Here is a 22,656-nt window from a genome sequence, read left to right as displayed (position 1 = left end):
CGTGCTTTGAGCGGCTGTCAGGCCCCCAGCCAGGCCCGGCGGGTGGACGGGATGGGGTGAAGTCCGCGTGTCAGTCTCCTCCTGGCAAGAGCAGGGCACGTTTCCCTGAGAACTTGGATTGTGTGTGATGGCCTGCTCCAGGAGATGAGGCTCAGCCCCGCCTCCGGTCCCTCCTGGCCCTCCCCTGGGGCTCGTTAGGGACTCATCAACTGGAGAACAAGAAAGGGCTTAGCAATTTAGGCGGGGAGGCAGCTGTGGCCCCCTCTCTGGAGGACGGGCGGGCAAGGCAGCTGGACCAGCTTCCGGCGGGTGGGTGGGCAGGGACACCCCAGGCCAGGCCTTGAAAGGGATCGGGGGTTGGGCGGAGGGCCATGGTTCACCATGAGGGTGAGCAGGGGTGGCAGGTGGGGCTGCCAGATGAATGCAGGCTGTGGGGCCAAACCTGAATTTCAGATAAGCTACAAGAATTAATAGTGTTTTTAGTGTAAGCGCGTCCCAATTATTTCATGGGACATGCGGGCAAAGCTTGTTTTAATTCTCTTGCTTTATTGAACTTTGAAGATACCGTGTTTTTCACAAATTGAAGGTTTGTAGCAGCCCTGCATCAAGCAAGTCAGTTGGTGCTGTTTTTCCAACAGTGTTTTCATGGCTTCCCTGATAGCTCAGTTGGTAAAGAACCCACCTGCAATGCAGGAGACCCTGGTTCCATTCCTGGATCAAGAAGATCCTCTGGAGAAGGGATAGGCTACCCACTCCAGCATACTTGGGCTTTGCTTGTGGTTCAGCTGGTAAAGCATCTGCCTGCAATGTGGGAGACCTGGGTTCAATCTCTGGGTTGGGAAGATCCCCTGGAGAGGGGAAAGGCTACCTACTCCAGTATTCTGGCTTGGAGAAGTCCATGGGGTTGCAAAGAGTAGGACACGACTGAGCGACTTTCACGAACTTGCTCACTTCAGGTCTCTGTGTCATGGTTTGGTAATTCTTGCGCTATTTCAAACTTTTATTATTATTACATTTGTTGTGGTGATCATAGGTCTGTGATCTTACTACTATGACCCACCAAAGGCTCAGATGAGGGCTAGCATTTTTCAAAATGTAGCATTTCTTTAGTTAAAATCTGTACATTTTTGTAGACATAATGCTGTTGCAGACTTGACAGACTGCAGTATAGTGTAAAGATTAATTTTTTTTGGCCACTCTGGGTCTTCATTGCTGTGCACCAGCTTTCTCTGGTTGTGGTGAGTGGGGATGACTCTCCGTTGTGATGTGGGGTCTTCTCTTGTTGCAGAGCAGTTTCTTCAGAAAGCTATTCTCTAAGCCCCCAGTCTTCAAGTGGTTGCAGCTCTCAGGCTTAGCTGCCCTTCGGCTTATGGGATCTTCCCAGACCTGTGATCAAACCTATGTCCCCCACATTGGCAGGTGGACTCCCAGCCACTGGACCACCAGGGCAGTCCCTGCACATAATGTTTATATTCTTTGAGAAACCAAAAAAATCCTGTGACTCCCTTTATTGCTGTATTTGCTTCATTGGTCTGGAACTGAACCCATGGTATCTCTGAGACACGCTTATAGTTGAAAATTATTTCCTGTTTACTTGAAATTCAAGTTTAACCAGGGATTCTATATTTTTATTTGCTGAATCTGGCAACCATAGTGACAGGAGGCCCTTCAGGGAAGCGACTTTAAGACTAGGCGTGTCCCCCTGGTGGGGGCTCCTAGGGACCCGGAAAACAAGTCAACTGATGGGGGGCATTTCTGCTGGCTGCTAGGAGGGGCTCTAGGGTAGGGTGTTGGCAGGGCAGCTCGGATGAGGGGAACTGTCCCATGGGGCTGGGCACCTGTCAGATAAGGACAGTCTTTGTTCCTGGGAATCCACAGATTCCCACCAGTATCGCTTGTGGGCCATTACAGGGGCAACGCAGCTGGCGTATATGGAAGGCTGGCTGTGTGCCCGACCCTGTGCTGAGCGCTGCCCCCATGCCAGCCCATCCTCACCCTCTCAGTTGCGCGGCCCTGTGGGAGCCATCCAGTCCCCAGTTTTACCAGGAGACTAAGACCCTGAGGCCGGCCACGCGCCCCCGCACTGCTCCCGCGAGACGCCGCCTGGCCTTCCCTGCCAGGTGTTGCTCAGAGAGCTTCCGGGCAGCGTCTCCTCGCTCCCGTGCTTTCTTCCTTCCGTCCTTCAGCCCCTCTTGATTAGAGCCCACTGTGTGCCGGATAACACAGCAGTATGTTAGGCACCCATGAACAACTGAATATTAGAAAACTTGAAAAGCTAAGATGTAACTCAGCCCTTACGTTTGCAATTGGAAGGTCTGAAGCCGGGAGAAGTGACTTGCTCGAGGTCACCTGGGCAAACCCTGAGCCGGGAATCGGCTTGGCGCTCTGGCTGCTGACTCAGCATCTCTGCCCCTCCCCCACCCCCTTTCTTACCGAGCCACTCCCACTGCCGTCCACAGGGTCAAAGCCCTGGCATTCTGTGATGGGACAGGCAGCAGATCCTGATGGGCGGGGTCGGGGTAGAGAGGGGGACTGCTGGCCAGGGGCAGGTCCCGTGGGCTGGCCGGCATTGCACTGTCCCTTTTGTTCATTATTAAATAATGCTTCCTGATGGATGAGCCGAGAAGTGCTGTGTACCAGGGTCAGGTGGCTCAGGCAATGGCTTTCTGGTGAGACTGATGGTTCTCAAAGGTCAAATTCAGAAAGCAGTTCCTCGGGAAAATTGATCCCGTGGATGCAGGAGAAATGTCTGGGCCAGAGGTGCAGCCAGGAGTCTGGACCACCTGCCTCACTCTAGATGCAGGCAGCGACTGGTGTTGCGACTGGTGTTGCGACAGAAGGCAGGAAAGGGAGTTCCTTTCTCCTGCGCTTCCTTGGCCAAGGCTGGGCCTCGGAATTGGTGATGGGCTTGGGAGGATCAGCCCAGCCGCCCTCCCCGCAGCCTTTATCTTCCAGGTGGAATCAAGGTGAGGGGAGTGCCGAGAGACACAGGGCGTAGAGTGGTGCTGACGCCCGAGTAGTGCACCCAACAGTTCTGGGTTCAAATCCAGCCTCTTCCACCCAGAGGCCTGGGGTGACCGTGGCGCTTGGCCCACCACAATCTTACTTCCTCACCTGCAGAGTGTGACGAGCGATGCCTTCCGGGTTTCACCGGGATTCAGTTACTAATGCAAGCGTTTCTCCCACTCTGTCTTTTCACTTTTTTCACTTTCCTGATGGCTTCCCCCGAAACACAAAAGTGTGTAATTTTGATGAAGTCCAGTGTCTCTATTTTTGCTTCTGTGGTTTGTACATTCGGTGTCACGTGTAAGAAACCATTGCTTAATCCAACGTTGCAAAGGTTTAGCCCTGTTTCTTTTTCAGAGTTATCTCATTTTATCTCTTACATATAAGTCTTTGATCAATTTTGAGTTAAGTTTTGTTAATGGCATGAGGTTGAAGTCCTAATATCAGTCTTTAGCATAAGGATATCTCAAATGATTTGTTTACTTACTGATTTTTTTTAATGAATACACTTTTAAATTTTGGCCTTGCTTAGGCAATAATATTTCTGAGATTCCCGGGTTTGGTGAATTTGTCCCTTAAAAAATTACTGTGTAATCAAAGTGAAAGTCGGTCAGTCGTGTCCAACTCCTTGTGACCCCAGGGACTATACAGACCATGGGATTCTCCAGGCCGGAATACTGGAGTGGGTAGCCTTTCCCTTCTCCAGGGGATCTTCCCAACCCAGGGATCGAACCCAGGTCTCCTGCATTGCAGGCGGATTCTTTACCAGTTGAGCTATCAGGGGAGCTGTGTAATCAAAACTAAACAAAAACTATTAAACTGTTCTGCAGTTCATACTCACGTCTGTCCCAACCATCTCGTGTGGCCCACTTTGGGAGATGACGCTGATCCCAGTGAACACTGGGACAAAGGAGAGTGTAGCCCGGGCGGATAGAGGCAGGACCATGAAAGGCCTGCCTGCAGAAGTGGCATTGGGCCTTGAACTTGACACTCTCATTAGGTGTTAGCTTCAGGAGAAAGGAGCGGAGCCTGGCGGCGCATCCAGCAGGGGGGACAGCATGTGCAGAGGTCCAGAGAAAAGCAGGATCAGAACCGTGGCGGACAGGCACAGCAAGAGAAACACAGAGGGACACGGAGAGAGCGCCAGAAAGGTGACGCCCCACGCACATGCGCGCGCACACACACACACAGACACACACACACAGAGACATGCAGACACACACACAGGCACATACACACACAGACACACACACATATAGACACACACACACATAGACACACCACACACACAGACACACACACAGACACATACAGACACACACACAGACACACAAACAGACATGCAGACACACACACACAGGCACACACACACACAGACACACACACATACAGACACACACACACAAACACACACACATAGACACACCACACACACAGATACAGACACACACACAGACACACAAACAGACATGCAGACACACACACACAGGCACACACACACACAGACACACACACATACAGACACACACACACAAACACACACACAGAGACATGCAGACACACACACACACACAGGCACATACACACACAGACACACACACATATAGACATGCAGACACACACACACACACACACACACAGGCACATACACACACATACACACACATATAGACACACACACACACAGACACACACACAGACACATACAGACACACACACAGACACACAAACAGACATGCAGACACACACACACAGGCACACACACACACACAGACACACACACATACAGACACACACACACACACACACATAGACACACCACACACACAGACACACACACAGACACATACAGACACACACACAGACACACAAACAGACATGCAGACACACACACACAGGCACACACACACACAGACACACACACATACAGACACACACACACAAACACACACACATAGACACACCACACACACAGACACACACACAGACACATACAGACACACACACAGACACACAAACAGACATGCAGACACACACACACAGGCACACACACACACAGACACACACACATACAGACACACACACACAAACACACACACAGAGACATGCAGACACACACACACACACAGGCACATACACACACAGACACACACACATATAGACATGCAGACACACACACACACACACACAGGCACATACACACACAGACACACACATATAGACACACACACACATAGACACACCACACACACAGACACACACACAGACACATACAGACACACACACAGACACACAAACAGACATGCAGACACACACACACAGGCACAGACACACACACATACAGACACACACACACAGACACAGACACACACAGAGACACACACACACAGAAACACACATATACACAGACACACACACAGACACACACACATACAGACACACACACAGACACACACACATACAGACACACACACAGACACACACACATACAGACACACACACAGACACACACACACAGACACACAGACACACACAGACACAGAAACACACACACAGACATAGACACACACACAGACACACACACACACAGACATACACAGACACACACACACAGACACAGAAACACACACACACAGACATAGACACACACACAGACACACAGACACAGAAACACACACATAGACACACACAGACACACACACAGACACACACACACAGACACACACACACAGACACACAGAAACACAGACATAGACACACACACAGACACACACACAGACACACACACACAGAGACACACACAGACACACACACAGACACACACACACAGACACACACACAGACACACACACAGAGACACACACACAGACACACACACACAGAGACACACACACACAGAGACACACACAGACACACACACACACACAGACACACACACACACATGCAGCATCACCCCGAGCTCCCTGCACCAGTCAGGAAGTCTGAGAAGCAGCTCCGCTGACTGGGCTCTGTTTCTGTGCCAGTCCTGGTGAACCCTCCCCCGCGCCGTGTGGGCTCCCCCCAGCAGCCCCACCTAGCACGGAACTTCTCTCCATACTGATTCCAGGGCTCAACCAGGGAGGCGGAGAAGTCAAGACACCCTCTGGGAGATGCAGATGGTGGGAGGGGATGGCCAGCTTCGGGCGGGGCGGAGCCGGTGTCAGGGAGAAGTGTCTGGATTTGGATCCGGAGTGGCCTTTAAACTGCATGACTTTGGACAGGCTTCTCCCCACCTGTCCCTCTCACCCCTGCCAGGCCTGTCCAGCTCTCACATCCTATGACTCTCATCTATCGTAATTACAATACACTTCTCAGATTCAGCTGCCCTTTCGCAAATTTTTAACAATCCAAGGTCAGTGTGATCACCCAAAGTTAAGATGGCAATCTTTTCTTTCTGTAGCTGATATCTAAAAATATCTGATTTTTGGGCCAGAGGCATGGTGTACATTCCTGCTTCCACACAGCTGGGGTGTTCCTCTCCAGCTAGCTCCGTGGGATGTTAAATAGGAATTCAAATGAAAAAAATTAAAACCTTCTGAGGTCAAATATGTTTTGCCAGCAAACTTTAGTTAGACAAAGTCAGCAGGTTTCTTTCCTGCAGGACTTGTCAGAGCCTTTGATGTGCTCATGTACACTAGGACTCTGGCTGAAAAAGTGAAAGTGTTACTCACTCAGTCGTTTCCAACTCTTTGTGACCCCATAGACTGTAGCCCTCCAGGCTCCTCTGTCCGTGGGATTTCCCAGGCAAGCATACTGGAGTAGGTAGCCATTTCTTCCAACAGGAGAACTTCCCAACCCACGGATCAAACCCGGATCTCTCACGTTGAAGGCAGAACAGATTCTTTACTGTCTGAGCCACCAGGGAAGCCCTGGGTGGAGGGGGCAATCAGGGAGCAGGGTAGGACAGCATTAGGAGAGCATCATATGTGTTGATCAATAAGATTCAAACTCAGAATCTTTCTTTGCCATGGACCATCTTTGGGTCTAATGTTTTCAGGAAGAAGGGTCCCAGTGCCAACTGGGGCCTGCCCAACCCTCTCTGTGCCTTTCCCAGACCTAGCATATAGTAGGCCCACAGTACATGTGTGGTAGTAGATTGGAGCTCCAGAGAAACAGGGAACAGACTTTCTCAAGCTCCGTTTATTTCAGCTTTGTGCTGCAATAAAACGTGACAGGGCCAGGGTGCAAGGAAGATGAAGTTAAAACAGCATAGACTGTGGCACCAGCTGATGCATCAGAATTCTAGTCCAGAGAATTCAGCGGACATCTGTGGACCCGGGAATTGAGTCAGGAGCATCGCGTGGGGCGGTGGCTTCCCACACAGGACCCTGATAGTGCTGCTTCCTCCTCCTGAGAGGGAATACCTGTGTGAGCTCAGGAACCAGCCTGGCCTGATTTCAGGTTTTCAAATCTCATCTGTTTTCTGCTCACCAAAGTAACACCTGCTCACAGCAGAGGATGTAGGAAACGTGCAAAGTGACGAGGAAGGAAATAGAAATCATTTACAATCCCATCCCCTCCCTCCCTCAACACCCACAGGAGTATCGAGATGTGTTGTCTGCTGGTGTTTCAGGTGTGAACTTAGACACAATCAGAAGGTGATTATAGTCTGACGTGTGTGTGCGTGCTAAGTCGCTTCAGTCACGTCCAACTCTTTGTGACCCTATGGACCATAGCCCACCTCCTCTGTCCATGGGGTTCTCCAGGCAAGAATACTGGCGTGGGTTGCTATGCCCTCCTCCAGCGGATCTTCCCCACCCAGGGACCATACACAAATCTCTTAGTCTCCCACATTGGCAGGTGGATTTTTTACCATTAGTGCCACCTGGGAAGCCCATAGTCTGATAATAATCTGCTTGGGCTGCCATAATGGAGTCCCACAGAGTGTGGGGCTTTAACTACAAACATTTATTTAGTCTCTCACAGTTTTGGAGGTTAGAAGTCCAATATCAAGATGCCAGCAGGGTCAGTTTCTGGTGAGACCCCTCTTTCTGGCTTGCGGATGGTCAACTTATCACTGTGTCCTCACATGATAGAGAGAGTTCCCGGATCTATTGCTCCTCTTATAAGGGCACTAACCCTATTCAATTAGGGCCCCACCCTTCTGACCTCATTTAACTTTAATTTCCCCTCTAAGGACCTTGTCGGACATGACTTGCTCTGTCGTGTCTGACTCTTTGTGACCCCATGGACTGTAGCCTACCAGGCTCCTCCATCTATGGGATTTCCCAGGCAAGAGTACTGGAGTGGGTTGCCATTTCCTTCTCCAGGAGATCTTCCTGACCCCGGGATTGAGCCCGGGTCTCCTGCACTGTAGGCAGATGCTTTATCATCTGAGCTACAGGGAAGTCCAAGGACTCTGTCTCCAAACACAGTTGCGTTGAGTGTTAGGGTTTCAACATATGAATTTGAGAGTGACACAATTCAGTTCATAGCACTGTAATACATACAGTTTGGTGTCCTACTTTCTTACAATCCAAATTCTAACCCATATTCACCTCTTGGACTCCAGAGCTGGATATCTCTGAGCTCCAGTCCCAGTCAGTTTTGGGGAGCCCTGTGACTCTGGGCAAGATACTTAATCTCTCTGAACCTCCGTTTCCTCGTCTTTAAAGTGAAGGTGACAGTAATACCAGCTCTGGTAGCCATTCAGAGGTCAAATGAGATACCCATTGGCACACAGCAAACACTCACTAATTTTGGTCTTTTCATTTGTATTAGGAACATTTCCCAGGGCTTGAAATAGCCTCTGACAACAAAATGTTTAGTCGCTAAGTCATGTCTGACTCTTTTGTGACCTCATGAACTATAGCCCACCAGGCTCCTCTGTCCATGGGATTTCCCAAGCAAGAATACTAGAGTGGGTTGCCATTTTCTTCTCCAGGGGATCTTCTTGACCCAGGGATTGAACCCAGGTCTCCACATTGCAGGCGGATTCTTTACTGCTGAGCCACCAGGAAAGAAGTATTTAATGGCTTTGTAATACCCCATAGCATGGCTGTTACTAATTTCCATAACCATCCTGCAAGAAGATCTGATGGCAGAGAGAAGTTATAAGAAGGAAGGTGGGGACTTGCCTGGTGGTCCAGTGGTTAAGACTCTGAGCTTCCACTGGCAGCGGGGTGTACGAGTTCAATCCCTGGTCCAGAAACTAAGATTCATCATGTTGTGCAGCCCAAAAAAGAAAAAGTTCTTGAACTGAATTAAAATGAAAATGCAACATATCAAAAATATATTATGAAAGGGAGCCCTGACACTTCTGAAGCCAGCGGGCAGCAGGTTAACTCAGAGCTGCAGGGCTGCTAGAAACCTGGCAAGCAGCTCCCCCCGGTTTGGGATCCTTGCCCTGGAAGGGCAGCCTCACAGCGGTGCTCCAGTCAGATGGAGACAAGGAGGGCAGGAGTGGGTGGGGGCAATGAGAGCCAGGATGAAGGGTCTGGCAGGACAGATTTATGAGGCGGAAGACGCAGGAAGTTAAATATTCATCGTGTGCATAAGCAGAGGCTAAGGGGGGACGCTCCGTCCAGGAGGAGCATCGCCGAATGGGAGTGAAGTGTGAAGAGAAGGGGAATTGTGAGCTGAAGGAGAAATGCTGGGTGAGCTTTCAGGAAGCAGTCTTGGAGACGCTGGAAGCCAGCGATGGGGAATGGTGCCCACTCTGGGCATCACTGTGGGACGCAGGTGCCTCCACCCTCGTCCAGGCCACTGCCCTCTGCTGCCAGCCGGGCACGGCTTCCTCCCTGCCGCCCCCCACCCCACCGTGCCCTGGCTCTGGTCTGCCGGACAAAGCATCCTCCATGGAGCAGCCACGCTTACATGTAAAATACGAGCCTGAGCAGGACACCTCTGACCTTCCCAGGGCTTCCAGGACGGAGTCCAGCCTCCGTGTCAGGTCTGGCCTCCTCCTCACCTCTTGCACCTCACCTCATCTCAGACCTCACCGGTTGAGCTCTTCTTGGCCCAGGGATGTCTTCCCTCATGTTCTTGTCTCCTCCAGAAGGTTCTCCCCTCCTTGCCTGAGTAACTCTTGATGCTCTTGCAGGTCTCCTGGAAACCTGTCCTGCTCCCCGCTCAGCCTGAGACCCCATGATCCCCTCCCCTTTGTAGAACACGTGGGCACCAATGACAGCTGACAGTGACGTTATAATTAAAAAGATTGGCGCGATTATTATTTTAAGATTAAGTCTTCGTGGCATTTTAGGTTTGCAGAAAACTGAGTGGATTGCACAGAAGGCTCCTAATCCCTGGGTTATCACCATCTTGCTTCCCTGTGACACCCTTGTTACAGCTGATGAACCGATACTGGTGCGTCATCGGTAGCTCAAGTCCACCATTGATGTTAGGGCTCGATCTTGATGTTGTCTGGCTTCTGTGGGTTTTGACAAATGCATAACGTCATGGGTCCACCATGACAGTGTCATTCCGATCACTCCACTGCCCTTAAAATCCCTTGGGCTCCACCTATTAACCAACCCCCTGCCCCTCCCCACCACTGATTTTTTTTTTCCTGTCTCCCTGCTGGACGCTATGCTCCATCAGAATAAGGACCCCAGCTGCTTTATCAACCATTGTACTTACCATTCCCAGCTCAGAGTCTGACACATAACAGGTGCCCTATAAATATTTTTCTTTGCTTATTTTAATAAAAAGAAAATTCTACCAAACACGTTATTCTGCTTTTTGTAAATATTGACAATATACCTTGGAAATCTTCCCATATCAGAATGTAGAGCACACTCTGTCTCTAACTGTTATTACAGAGGTTTTCCAACATGCATACAAAAATAGAATCTACTGTAATGAACTGCCACATACCTGTCACCCAACTTCAACAATTAACTTGGAGCCTTTCTCGTTTTGTCTGCATCTCTCCCCACCTTCTCCCTTTCTGTGTTATTCTGAAGCAGATCCCAGACATCAGATCATTTCACCTGTAAATATTTGTGTGTCTCTAGAGACAAGGACTTTTAAAAACACAATCACAATGCCATCACTGCACTTAATAAACATTAATTTAATATTGGGCTTCCCTGGTGGCTCAGATGGTCAGGAATCCACCTGCAATGCAGGAGACCCAGGTTTGATCCCTGGGTCAAGAAGATCCCCTGGAGAGGGGAATGTCTACTCACTCCGGTATTCTTGCCTGGAGAATTCCATGGACAGAGGAACCTGGTGGGCTACAGTCCATGGTGTCTCAGAGTCGGACACAACTGAGCAACTAACACACACACAATTTAATATCACCAAATGTAGTCAGTGTTCAAACTGTCTCACAAATATGCTTTGTTTATCTGAGTTTAGAGGTTGTTTGAACCAAGGCCCAGATGAGGTCCAGTCCTGCCCTTGGTTGCTTTGCCCTTGAGGTGTTTCTTAATCTGGTTCCTCCTTCCTCTGTATCAAGTTTTGCCCCCCTTGCAATTCATCGGCCCTAGAAACTATGTCATCACTTCTGGATTTTGCTGACTGTATTCCCCCCTGGTGGTGTTTAGTATGTTTCTCTGTCCTCTGTATTCCCTAGCTGATGAATTCATAGCTGATCCAGAATCTGCTCCAGAGCATTGATCAGATTCAAATTCGATTTGTCTTGACGAGACTGCTTCGGGGTGCGGGGTATCCTTCCACTGGGAAGTTTTTCTCTGGATGTCTCTGTTGATGCTCTGTGCCCACAGCCATCATTCAGTAGGGGATGCTGCATGGCGACTTTCTATCTTTCCTTCTTCAATTAGCAGCTGGACTGCTTCTATAAAAAGAAACATCCCCTCATCAACTGTTGGTTACCTGGAGGTACACTTTATATAGGACACGCAAAACAAATGCTTGATTCTTTCCCTTTATTTACTGGTTTCAGAATGATGAGTTGCCTATAAATATTTGAATGAAGGAATGAATAATACATGTGTGGATGAATTGACAGGGGTTTGGGAATCAGGGCTTCTTTCTGCCCTCAAGGGCACGGGCGTGGGCCACAGCCAAGAGCAGCGGTGCCACCTGGGGCCAGAGCCAGGTCCATGCAACCAGGGGCAGGTAACTTGCTACCTGTCAACCACCATGGTTGAGAGCCATGGCGATCCAAAGCTGTGTTACTAAAACTACGGTATCTGGGACCACCCCGTGAGAGGCGGGAGCCAGGGCCACCTCTTTCTGGAAAGACTCAGAATGGTGCATCGGAGAGTCTTGGCAGGTTGGACAGGCCTCAAGGGTCCCTTCCTGGCCACCGCTGACACTCTCCCAGCCCTCCAGGGACCCGGAACGGCCCGCCCACACGCTCACTGATGCCTTCCCCCCCATGTCCCCCCAGGTGCAAGTGCAACCTGCATGCCAGCCTGTGCTCTGTGCGCGAGGGCAGCCTGCAGTGCGAGTGTGAGCACAACACCACCGGCCCCGACTGTGACAAGTGCAAGAGGAGCTTCCGCACGCGGTCCTGGCGCGCCGGCTCCTACCTGCCGCTGCCCCGCGGCTCCCCCAACGCGTGTGCGTACAGACGCTGCCGCACTCGGCGCCCCGCCCCGCCCCACCGCGGGCCAGCAAGGCCACGGGCTCCCCCAGCCTTCAGCCTCAGGAGCTGCGGGGCTCATCACGAACGCGCATGCACACACCTGCACAAAGGCGTGCACGCAGACATGCATGCACAGACGCGTGTGAACACATGCGCACGCTCGCACAAAGATACACACACATGAACATGCATACATGCATGCAGACTCACATCACACACACACAGAGGTGTGCACACACACACATGCACACACACATTTGAACACACACAGAGACATTTGTGAGCTCATGCACAGATACACAATGGTGTGCACACAAACATGCACGCACTGACACACATTTGTGAACACACGTGCACACCCTTCTTAACCAAACTCCTAAGTGCCAGGCCTTGTCATCAAGACCCTCTAGCTGCCTGCATCCTGCTGGGAACCTAAGATGAACTGACTCAGCATCCTTCTCGCTGAGCTTCCCCTTCGTGACCCCCAGGCAGGAGAGAAGGCCCACAGGGTGTCAGGGAGGAGTGGGTGGGGACCCCTCCCTCCAGGCTGACCGTGAGGAGCAACACCATCCCTCGTAAATGTCTCAGTGTTTACAGGACATTCACAGGCACTTCATGGCACCAAATGCTACTGGGTCCCCCCTTGACCCTCTGGGCGGCCCCTGGAAGTGAGTCTGCTGTATCCCGTTTTACAGAGGGATCCTCCGAGGCCCTGGCCATGCCGTCTACACAGTCCCCTCCTCTGCTAGCTCAGTCTTCCAGTGCCAGAGTCCATCCCCGGGGTGTGCCCTCACACCCGCACCATGAACACACTTCGGGGGTCCCTGTCATCAGCCCAGCACAGTCCCTGGGTGTCTCCTTGAAACTGAGTCCCAGGGAGCCCCCAGCTGCTGTGGATAAGGACCCAAGCTCGTCCAGGGTGGGCTCTCCCCAGCCAACCCCCGACCCCCCACCCAGTGACTTGCTGACACTCGGCCAGTGCATTGTCTAGGAGTCTGCACCAGGCACTTTATATACAGCTTCTCTGCCCTCTGATAACCCCTCAGATGGTGTTTTCGTTATGATCCCACTCTCCAGATGAGCAAACTGAGGCTCAGCAACCCTCAGGGCCCTCCTAGTTTGGCAGCAAGTTAAGCGCCAGCACTGGAGCCAGTTCCCAAGCCAGGCTGGACTGCCGGGACCACTTGGCCTGCCCCTCCTGGGCACACTTTCTGGAGCCCGTCCATCGGCGCCCCGCAACCGAGTGGTGAAAGCTTTATGTAACTTGAGGCTGATCAAAGCTGGAACCTCACGATGAGGCTGTGACAGTATGTCGTGTGTGTGCCAGGGACACTCTTGAGGCCTTTGAAGGGTGACTTACCAGAGTCACAGCCCCCCCGCGGGCCTTCAAAGGCACAGACAGCACTCTGGGCGACAGCCCTGCCCCACCCGGAGGACGTCAACCCATCTCTGTTGCCAGAACCAGTTCTTGAGTTGCTGTCACCTCGCTCTGGCTCACAGGCTCACCTCCCTTCAACTGTTCTGCTGCCTCCCCGAACCCCTCTCTGGGCCCCGTTCTCCTCCTAGAAGGATCCGTGAGATCCCCTGGCACCCACAGACCGATACCGTTACCCGCAGGTCATCCTATGGGGCCCTCAGGCACATCCCCCCAGGCACCCCTCACTGTCCTGACCCCAAGAGTCACCAGGAGAGGCCCACACCCAACCCCAGCAAGCACCCCGGGGTTCCTCACGCCCCATCCTTTGTCAGGACCGCCTGGAGGTGATGCTGTGGCCCCGGCTCCTTCCTCCTGAGACTGGCAACTCCCACCCAGATCAGACCGTGGCCTTGGGCGCCCGCAGCCCCAGAGCACAGACGCTCACAGACAGAAAGGGCCAGGTCAGAGTCAGAGTCAGGCCTCGGCCACTCGAAACTGTGAGGCCTCGGACAAGCCGTCTCTCCCTCTGAGCCTTTGCTCATTTGTAAAACCGGGACCCTAGAAGCCTGCCCCAGGGCTGTTATGAACTGTAGCCCGCCAGGCTCCTCTGTCCATGGGATTCTCCAGGCAAATGAATCCTGGAGCGGGGTAGCCATTTCCTTCTCCAGGGGATCTTCCCGGCCCAGGGATCGAACTTAGGTCTCCTCCATTGCAGGATGGATTCTTCACAGAGAAACCCAAATTGTAAAGTGAAAGTATTAGTTACTTAGTTGTGTCTGACTTTTTGCTACCCTACTAGGCTCCTCTGTCCGAGGGATTTCCCCAGGCAAGAATCCTGGAGTGGGTTGCCATTCCCTTCTCCAGGGGATCTTCCAGGGATCGAACCTCCTGGATTGCAGACAGATTCTTTACCATCTGAGCCACCAGGAAACCCTGAGCACTGAAAGGCCGGGGTAGGGGCGGCGCTCAGCATGGGCCCACGTGCAGAAAGCCCTCAGCACATGACAGCCGCTGTGATCACCTTCCCGTCAACCCCGCAGGCATCCCTGCATTTCCCAGATGGGCGGAGGCACGGCGGCTTCCCTCTGTGGCAGCTTCCATCAGAGCCTCCATAAACCAGTCTGTCCCTGTGCCTGGGACCCTCATGTTCTCTGACACCCCCTTGCCCCCCAGAGGATGGCCTCCCGCCTCCTTGCCTTGCACTGGAGGACCTGAGGGTCTAAAGTCAGATGAGAAGGGTGCATGTGCGGCCCCCAGCAGAGGCTCATCAGCAGGTCCCCTGATGGGCTAAGGCACAGCTCCGAGACTCAGTTTCCGCATGCACAGTGGGCTTAGAGCAGCCCTTCCCTCTCAGGCACCAGTGAGGGTATAAGTGGAGAATCCGACCCAATCCCTGCATGGTGAGGTGCCCCAGCCCCCCTGATTTCCTGTCCCCAGCCCTGCCACCCCCTCCTTACTCTGCTGTGATCCCCCTCTTTCCGCAGGTGCCGCCGCGGGCTCCGCCGTCGGCAGTAAGTACACACCGGGGCCACCCGTCTGGGGAAGGTGCCTGGGGCCCTCAGTGCACGAGCCTCTCTGCACGTCCTGGAAAGAACAGGAGAGGAAAGACAGGACTTTCCAGTCCTCCTCTCCCCAGGCCCACTCCCTCCTCTGATCCATTTGCTTCTTCCCCCTCCTTCCTGTCTCACAAGCCCTTCCCTCCAGCTTCTTGACTGGTGCTGCTTTGGAAAGATCCCCTTGTCCCACCCCCGCCGGGAACCCCCAGCTTCTCCCACTCCTGACAGCCAAGAATGAGGGTCACCTTCCTTGACTGGTGGCAGAAGCCACCCCAGTGTGATCAGAGGGTTTGGCCTCCCCCTGGGCAGCCCATAGCTATCACCAGCTGCTCGCCCATGGGGAGTCTGGGTGAGATGAACCAGGATCCCGGCTGCAGGGAGGTTAGGGGAGATGGCCCAGACGCCCGCCGTGTCCAGGTCAGCTCAGGCTGTCTGAAGGAGGATCTGGGCATCCCAGGAATTCACAGGGAAGCTGAGGGAGGGTGGGAGGGGGTGACCGACCAACTATTGTTAAGTCGCCATCAAACATGCACAGTGCTGGCATCGGCTAAGCAGGATCCTCGGACTATCTCATTCCATCCTTGCGGCCAGCACCCCCAGGTGGGTATTGCCATCTGCTCTCAGATTCAGCAGGAGAGAACTTGCCAGAGTCAAACAGCCAGCCAGCGGCAGACCCCAAATCTCAAGCTTCCAGGGGCGCCACCCCACCCCTGCCACGGCTCTTTGGGGCTAAACTCAACCCCTGTGGGACGCCAGTGGGCACAGAGGGGCCAGAGGAAGCTGGATTCGGAGGAGACCCTGGTTCCCTCGGTGGGATAGTAAGCTGTTCGTCTGCACTGGCCCCTCGCCACTGACCCCCACCTGCACCCTCTCGCTTTTCTCATCTCTCACCAGGCATCAGCAGGTCTCGAAAAGAGCCCGTCCCCAAAGCCCCTGTGGCCACTGCGGCCATTAGGGGGGATCCCGCCACTCCTACCCCGCCAACATCCACTGCCTGGGCCCCCGGGACCCCCAGCACCCTACAGCCCACAGGTGGGTGCCCAGCTGCCCTGCCCTTCCCCACTCCTTGCCCCAAGTCCCTGCCCCTCTCTGCAACGTGGGGGTGTCAGCTCTGGGGAGGGCAGGGGCTTGGCTTTTAGAGCAGAGGATGCTAGATCCAGAGTTGCGAGAGCACAGCGCCTGGAGGCCTCTAGAATGTCCGACCTCCTGTCGCTGGTGTCCAGCCAGGGTGCCCAGGGCTCACGGCAAGCCCCTGGACCCTCTTCCTCCTGTGCCCTCCTCCCCAGACACCGCTCAGCGTTGCCCAGGAAGCCAGCCCAGGCCCCACCCCCACAGCCATGCCAACCCCCCAGCCCTGCCCCTGCCCCTGGCGGCTGACCCCTAGGAGGTGGACAGGGCAGAGTTAGCTGAGCAAACAGACTCCTCAGATCAGCAGGGCAGAGGGGATTACCTCCTTGAGCTGCACAACCTCTGAGCTGGGCTTTTAGACTGTGGACTGCTGGGCCTTTGGGGGCACAGCGAGAGGGGCAGGGTCAAGCCGGGGGTATGGGGGAGGCTTGGGGGTGCTGGGGTGGCCCTCTGGTCTCCCAGGGGAGTCCCACCAGATCCTGCCTTCCAGAGTGCCAGGACTTGAAAGGACTCGTCCTCCCCCAAGGGTGACAGGGAGATGTGGTCAAGGTCCCTGGTTCCACTGTCCGGGCCGGGGTGCCCTGACTGTGCGCCCCCACCCTGTCCCATCCCCTCTGCAGTGAGGAGCTGGCAAGGTGGGGTTCTCCTTACTCCTGCGGCAGTGCTGTGACCCTTCCTCTCCCTGATGTTCATGGATCCCTGTTGGGGTGGCATTTAGAGTGGGCAGAAACCGCTCTGTCAGTGAGGAGGGGTCCCCGACTCTCTGGCCTCAGCTTATTGTGGGGGATGGGGTTCAGCCCTCTCCCTGCCACAGGAAAGTGCCCGCGCCTGGCTCCTCCACAGGACCAGAGGCTGACACACCACATGTCTTTTCTTTCTGTCCCCCTCCCTTCTCCATGGGAGGCATTTGCCTGGGTGGGGTGGGGGAAGTGGCCCGCTGGGAGATCCCAGGATTTCAGGCTGGCCTTTTGGCCCAGGAATCTCTTTGGGTGGAGGTCACAGGTCACTGGGAGTCCAGGCTCCAGACATGAGTTGGGCCAGCCTCCTGAGACTCTGCACTTTTTGTTTTGCTGAGTCTGTGATGGGCAGACCGGACCAAAAATAGTTGTGGTGGGTGCCATGTCTACCTGCAGGTGGTGATCTGGGTGGGAGGCCAGACACACACACACACATGTGCAAACACACACACACACACATACACACACACACACACACATGCACACACACATTGAGGAACCTGGACTCCATCTTTGGAGCTGCTTCTGACATGGGACACGAGGTGCCAACTGCAAAGCTGGGAATTAAGGAGAATGTCACAGTCAGGGAGGTGAGCCTGGCTGAGGGAAGGTATGAATCATGAGGGTCCCCAGGACTCTGATAGTAAGAAGGAGGCAGCCCTCCCTCCTGGACTGTCAGACAGCCAGAAAGGCCAGGGTCCTCTTCGCCTCTTGAGCCCAGGGCCGGGCTGGGAGCCCAGCCCCTAGTGTCCCACGTCTTAGGGGTCATCAGTCCTCTTTAGCACCTGAAGCCCATGCCTGGGTCCCCATGATGCTCCCCACCCCCCACCACCGATAACGACATTCACTGTGGGGGGTGGAGACCGGGTGCCTCCGGGCCAGGAGCTTGTAGTGGATTCCTGGTTCGCAACCCCGAGAAATGGGGACTGAGATTTTCCTAGTCCCCCCAGGTTAAGGCTTAGGAAGCAGCAGCTGGGTTTTTACGGTATGTAAATGGTCCCTCAATAAAGCTGTTTTAAAAAGAAAGATGTAGTTGCTCAAGGAAACAAGACAGGTCCTGACCTTGGGGCTCACTGACTCCTGACACTTCCTGCCCACTCAGCTGCCCAAAGCCACGGTCCTGAGACCTTGGGGGAGCTGTGAGGTGGTGCTGCCTTTAAGGCCAAGTTTGCATGGCTCCCCAGTTTTGAAGGAACAGACGGGCATCCATCTGGCCTTGGCAAGCAACACGAGTCACTCTGAGAAGGCTCTTCCGGCACACCTGAGCACATCCCTGGAAAGTCCAGTCTTTCCCACCCCCAGGCCACCAGAAAGGTCCTGATTCTCTCCAGGTGCCTCCCAACAGGTGCTTTGGGCTCTTTGGCCCGAGTTCAGCTGGGCCTGTGGACCACTGGCCCGCATGTCTCTCCCTGCTGCCCGTGTCAAGCTGTCCTGAGGGTGGGGGCTGCCAGCGGAGAGGCTGTTCAAGACCACTAAACCTGTCTTCAGCGTGGCTGCGGGGGGTGGCAGGAGCGAGACTGCAAAGCACCATGCCTTCAGGGCGGGTTTATTGCAGCCCTAATTAAGCCCTTGCCAATTTGAGTCCTGAGGCCTCTTCTCATTGAACATCCCATAAATGTCAATTTCACATCCAGAGGCTCCCGGCTCCCAGCTGGAACATCCCCCGCACTTTTTAGCTGGTAGATTTTCTTTCTCCACCAACTGGCATCATGCGTAATCCCTTTAAGAAGCGGAAAATATCCAATTTCTCCCCTTGTCCCTCTGGGTTTGTCCTTTGAAATTCGGCGCAGCCTGATTCTTCCATTTCTTGTCTTGCCAGCTCTGCCCACAACACCTACTGTGGGTCTGGTTAGTCCTGGAGACGGGCAGTGTGGCACTTGGGGGCTGACTCATATTGGGGTCCCTGGTGAAGATGGGCCCAATCTAGGGCTCAGGGAGGATACTCCGGTTGCCAGATCGTGGTTGGACTGGAAGCCTTCAAGGACCCTCTGGGCATGTTTGGTGTCTTGGCCAGAACACGCACACTTCCTTTACAGCCATCGGCCAGAGACCTCAGTGCAGAGAGGTCTGGGCCCCGATACAGGACTCTTAACTCCAGCCTTCATTCAGAACGGAGGCCATGCATGCAGGGAGGGAGCTCCAAGAATGAGGAATCCCTCTGAAGAAAGGGCTGTCCAAAGTATGCAGAGTCTCAGGCAGAGCTCCCTGTTCCATCCGGCATCCCTGCACCCTTCAACAGGCTGCCTTAGCGTAGACACTGCCTCTCCTATAGATTTGAACCCAGTTCCATTTGGCTGGTGTAGACAGAGCTGCTTCTTAGAGTGCTGCTTCTATAAGGGGCCTGCAGGGGGTGATGCCTCAGGAGGTCCCCGGGACAGCCCCAGCCCCTCGCGTGACTTGGTTTCTCCTCTTCTCTCCCCCAAGAGTGGAGCAGGCCATCCACCGCTGCCCCGCTCTGGGCGAGCGCCCCTTGGCCCCACGTGTCCTCCAGTGTGGAAGGTATGGGGGTGGGGTGCTCCTGAGACTCTGCAGTGGAGGGATCAGGGCCACGTGGTGGGAGCCCTGGGTGACAGGGGGGCCCTGAGGGTGGAGGGGAGGGGCCTTGGAGCTCTACTCCGCACCCCCAAACCCACCTACTTAGCCAGGGCGACCTCACCACACCCGACCCCTCTCAGTCCTGCACTCAACCCTAGCCCTAACCCCCGAGAGCTCCCAAGCCCAGGGGAGACCCTGTCCTGAGAACAGTAATGCCCTGGGGCTCAAGAGTCAGAGAGGGCTTCCTGCAGGGGCTTGGCTCCTGGGTCGGGAAGATCCACTGGAGGAGGGCATGGCGACCCACTCCGGTATTCTCGCCTGGAGAACCCCATGGACAGAGGAGCCTGGTGGGGCTACAGTCCATAAGTCGCTTCGAGGGGAAGGGGGAAGGTAGCCTTCAGGGTGGCAGGACCGGCTGCGGCAAAAGCTTGGCGGTGGGATGCCAGGGAGCGGCGGCTTCACCAGGCGGGACCTGGGGAGGGCTCGGGGGTCGTACTGAGACCAAGCCCAGAGCCTCATTCTCCCATTGCATTGGGAAGAAACTCGTGTGGCCTCTAGGGCTCATTTGCACTTACAGTGGAAACACCCAGGAAGCACACAGGGTCTGCCCGAGTCTCCAAGATGGGACACTGTCCCTGGTCCCAGGTCACCGTTCGCTGGACGGTAGGACCTGATGCCAGGTTCGGGCGCAACCCCACCCGCACCTCCAGTTCCCCTCTCGCCGGCTGTGAATGGTGAGCAGGGCTTTGAGCGCCCCCTGCTGGTGAGTGGTTCCGGAGGCAGAATCACAACTGGGGAGGGTCTGCAGTTCCCCGCAAGCTGGAGGGAGACCTCTGAGTCCGGGGCGTCCTCCCCGGCGATGGGGCGCCGGATGGAGCAATCACATCCTGGCCCTGGACCGACTTGGGCACCGCGGCCTCCCAGGGAGAAGCCGAGGGGACCGTGGCATGCTCCCCCACAAATAAAGGGCTGGGGTTCTAGGCAGTCTGTTCTCCTGGCCAGATGGCTCCTGCCAGTGGAAGGCAAAGGAGTCAGTCACTCTGCCTGGAGCAGGGAGCTTGCTTCAGAAAGGAAGTGCTCAGTCGCTCAGTCGTGTCTGAGCGACTTCATGGACTGTAGCCCGCCAGGCTCCTCTGTCCATGGGATTCTCCAGGCAAATATACTGGAGTGGGTTGCCATTTCCTCCCCCAGGAGATCTTCCCGACCCAGGAATCGAACCTGCATCTCTTGCTTCTCCTGGATTGGTAGGCAGGTTCTTCACCACTGAACCACTGGGAAAGGAAGGGAGATGCCCAAATCTTGCGTGCCAGGTTCACACTCTGGACTTGACCCTCACAGAAGTCTGGAGAGGAGCAATAGTTCAGGGTGTCCAAAGTGGTGGTTTTCAACCACTCAACAAGCCGTCCAGCTTCAGCAAAGTGTTTGGCATAGCATGAGAGATGTCAGAATAATGTGGGAGGATTAATCCAACTGAATTGATGGTAGATGGTCTCTGAGGGGGGACCAAGGGCATGCCGGGTTCTGCGTGCTGCTGGTTGTGCTGTGTCATCTCAAACCTGAGCAGGTGACAAAACTGCTCCAGAGCTTGCCCAGGGCACCTTGAGAGCCTCTTCTGGGCTTTATCTGGGCAAAGACAGCCCACCTTGGGCAGCTGGACCACGGCTGATCAAAGAGTTTGTTCCTCATCTCTCCAAGCTGCGGGCACCTCTGCTGTTGCCCCTGCCCCCGCCAAGGCCTCCAAACTTTTCCAGCTCAGGCCCAAATCTCCTCAGGTGATGCCTGTTGAAGAATTTGAAGGTAAGAGGAAGGCCCTGGGGTGGATCAGCCCTCCTCCAGCATTTCTCCCCCTACCACTGTGGAAAAAAAAAAAAAGTGCCAGATGAGGACCAGTGATGCCCGGCTCAGAAAATCCTCCCAGAGTAGCTGGGTCAAGGTGAAATCGAGCCTGTCTCCCCTCCAGTCCTCGCTCCCCGAGGGAGCTGGGGGCAGGCATGAGTCAGAAGCACAGTGGGCAGGCACAGAGCAGCTGCCAGAAATAGCCTGTCCTGGCTCCCCTGGGAGGTGTGGCCCAGGGGCTCATCTTGGTGGAAGCAAGATCGGGGCACGGGGTCACCGACAGTACTCCTTGGGACACCTGGAGGGTGTCTCACCTCACTGTCCCTGGAGGGACAAGGTGACGGGGACAGGAGGCCATGGGGTGGGAATGCCACCCAGCTCCTCCTGGGCACAGCTCAGAGGCTCTTTTCTTCAAGGTCTCCCATGCCCTTGACCCTGACACCTGGTCAGTTCTCTCTTCTCCCATCACAAAGGGAAGGGTGGCTCCTCTAGAGATACACAGATGGTGTCGCACAGAGGGCATCCTTCCTTGTTCAAGGGGATGCTGAACCCCTTAGGATGACCCCAAGGGACGGCCCCCATCTGTGGCAGGGAAGGTGACCCTCCTCACCAAACTCTGCCCCCTTGATGACGTCATGACCTCCAATCCCTGGGGGCCTCGCCTCTGAGGGTCACAGGTGCCTCCAGTGAGAGTCAGAAGCTGGGCCAGGGCTGGCCTTGGAGGTCGAGGCGAGAATCTCAGGGCACAAACCTTAAGGCAGCACTTGCTGTCAGTCGTGTAAGAGCAGGCGCTCTGATGCCAAGCACATCTGCAGAACAGCTCAGGCTAATAAGACAGGGTCCTTCAGGTGGGTGTTCCCTTCGAACCATCTTCCAAAGCAGCACGGGGAGGAAGTTCCTGGTCC

At 54.4% G+C, this 22,656-nt stretch overlaps 1 protein-coding gene across 5 annotated transcripts in view; it reads left to right on the top strand.

Moving 5' to 3' along the window:
- NTNG2 (netrin G2) overlaps window positions 1–22,656 on the top strand; it is a 74,127-nt gene that overhangs the window by 45,713 nt on the left and 5,758 nt on the right. For 4 of the 5 annotated variants that reach the window (XM_088841060.1, XM_055400705.2, XM_088841059.1 and 1 more), the window contains 5 exons: window positions 12,345–12,517; window positions 15,444–15,470; window positions 16,410–16,547; window positions 19,805–19,879; window positions 21,611–21,712. In XM_088841060.1, coding sequence (XP_088697186.1) covers window positions 12,345–12,517; window positions 15,444–15,470; window positions 16,410–16,547; window positions 19,805–19,879; window positions 21,611–21,712 — 515 coding nt within the window. The remainder of the gene's footprint in view (window positions 1–12,344; window positions 12,518–15,443; window positions 15,471–16,409; window positions 16,548–19,804; window positions 19,880–21,610; window positions 21,713–22,656) is intronic. The other variant, XM_055400708.2, reaches the window with a different exon arrangement.

Source organism: Moschus berezovskii, chromosome 11 (assembly GCF_049115385.1).
Source record: "Moschus berezovskii isolate FMDL1 chromosome 11, NW_MosBer_1.0, whole genome shotgun sequence".
In the NCBI taxonomy this organism is placed as follows: Eukaryota; Metazoa; Chordata; class Mammalia; order Artiodactyla; family Moschidae; genus Moschus; species Moschus berezovskii.
This window is presented reverse-complemented; position numbering and strand designations above follow the sequence as displayed.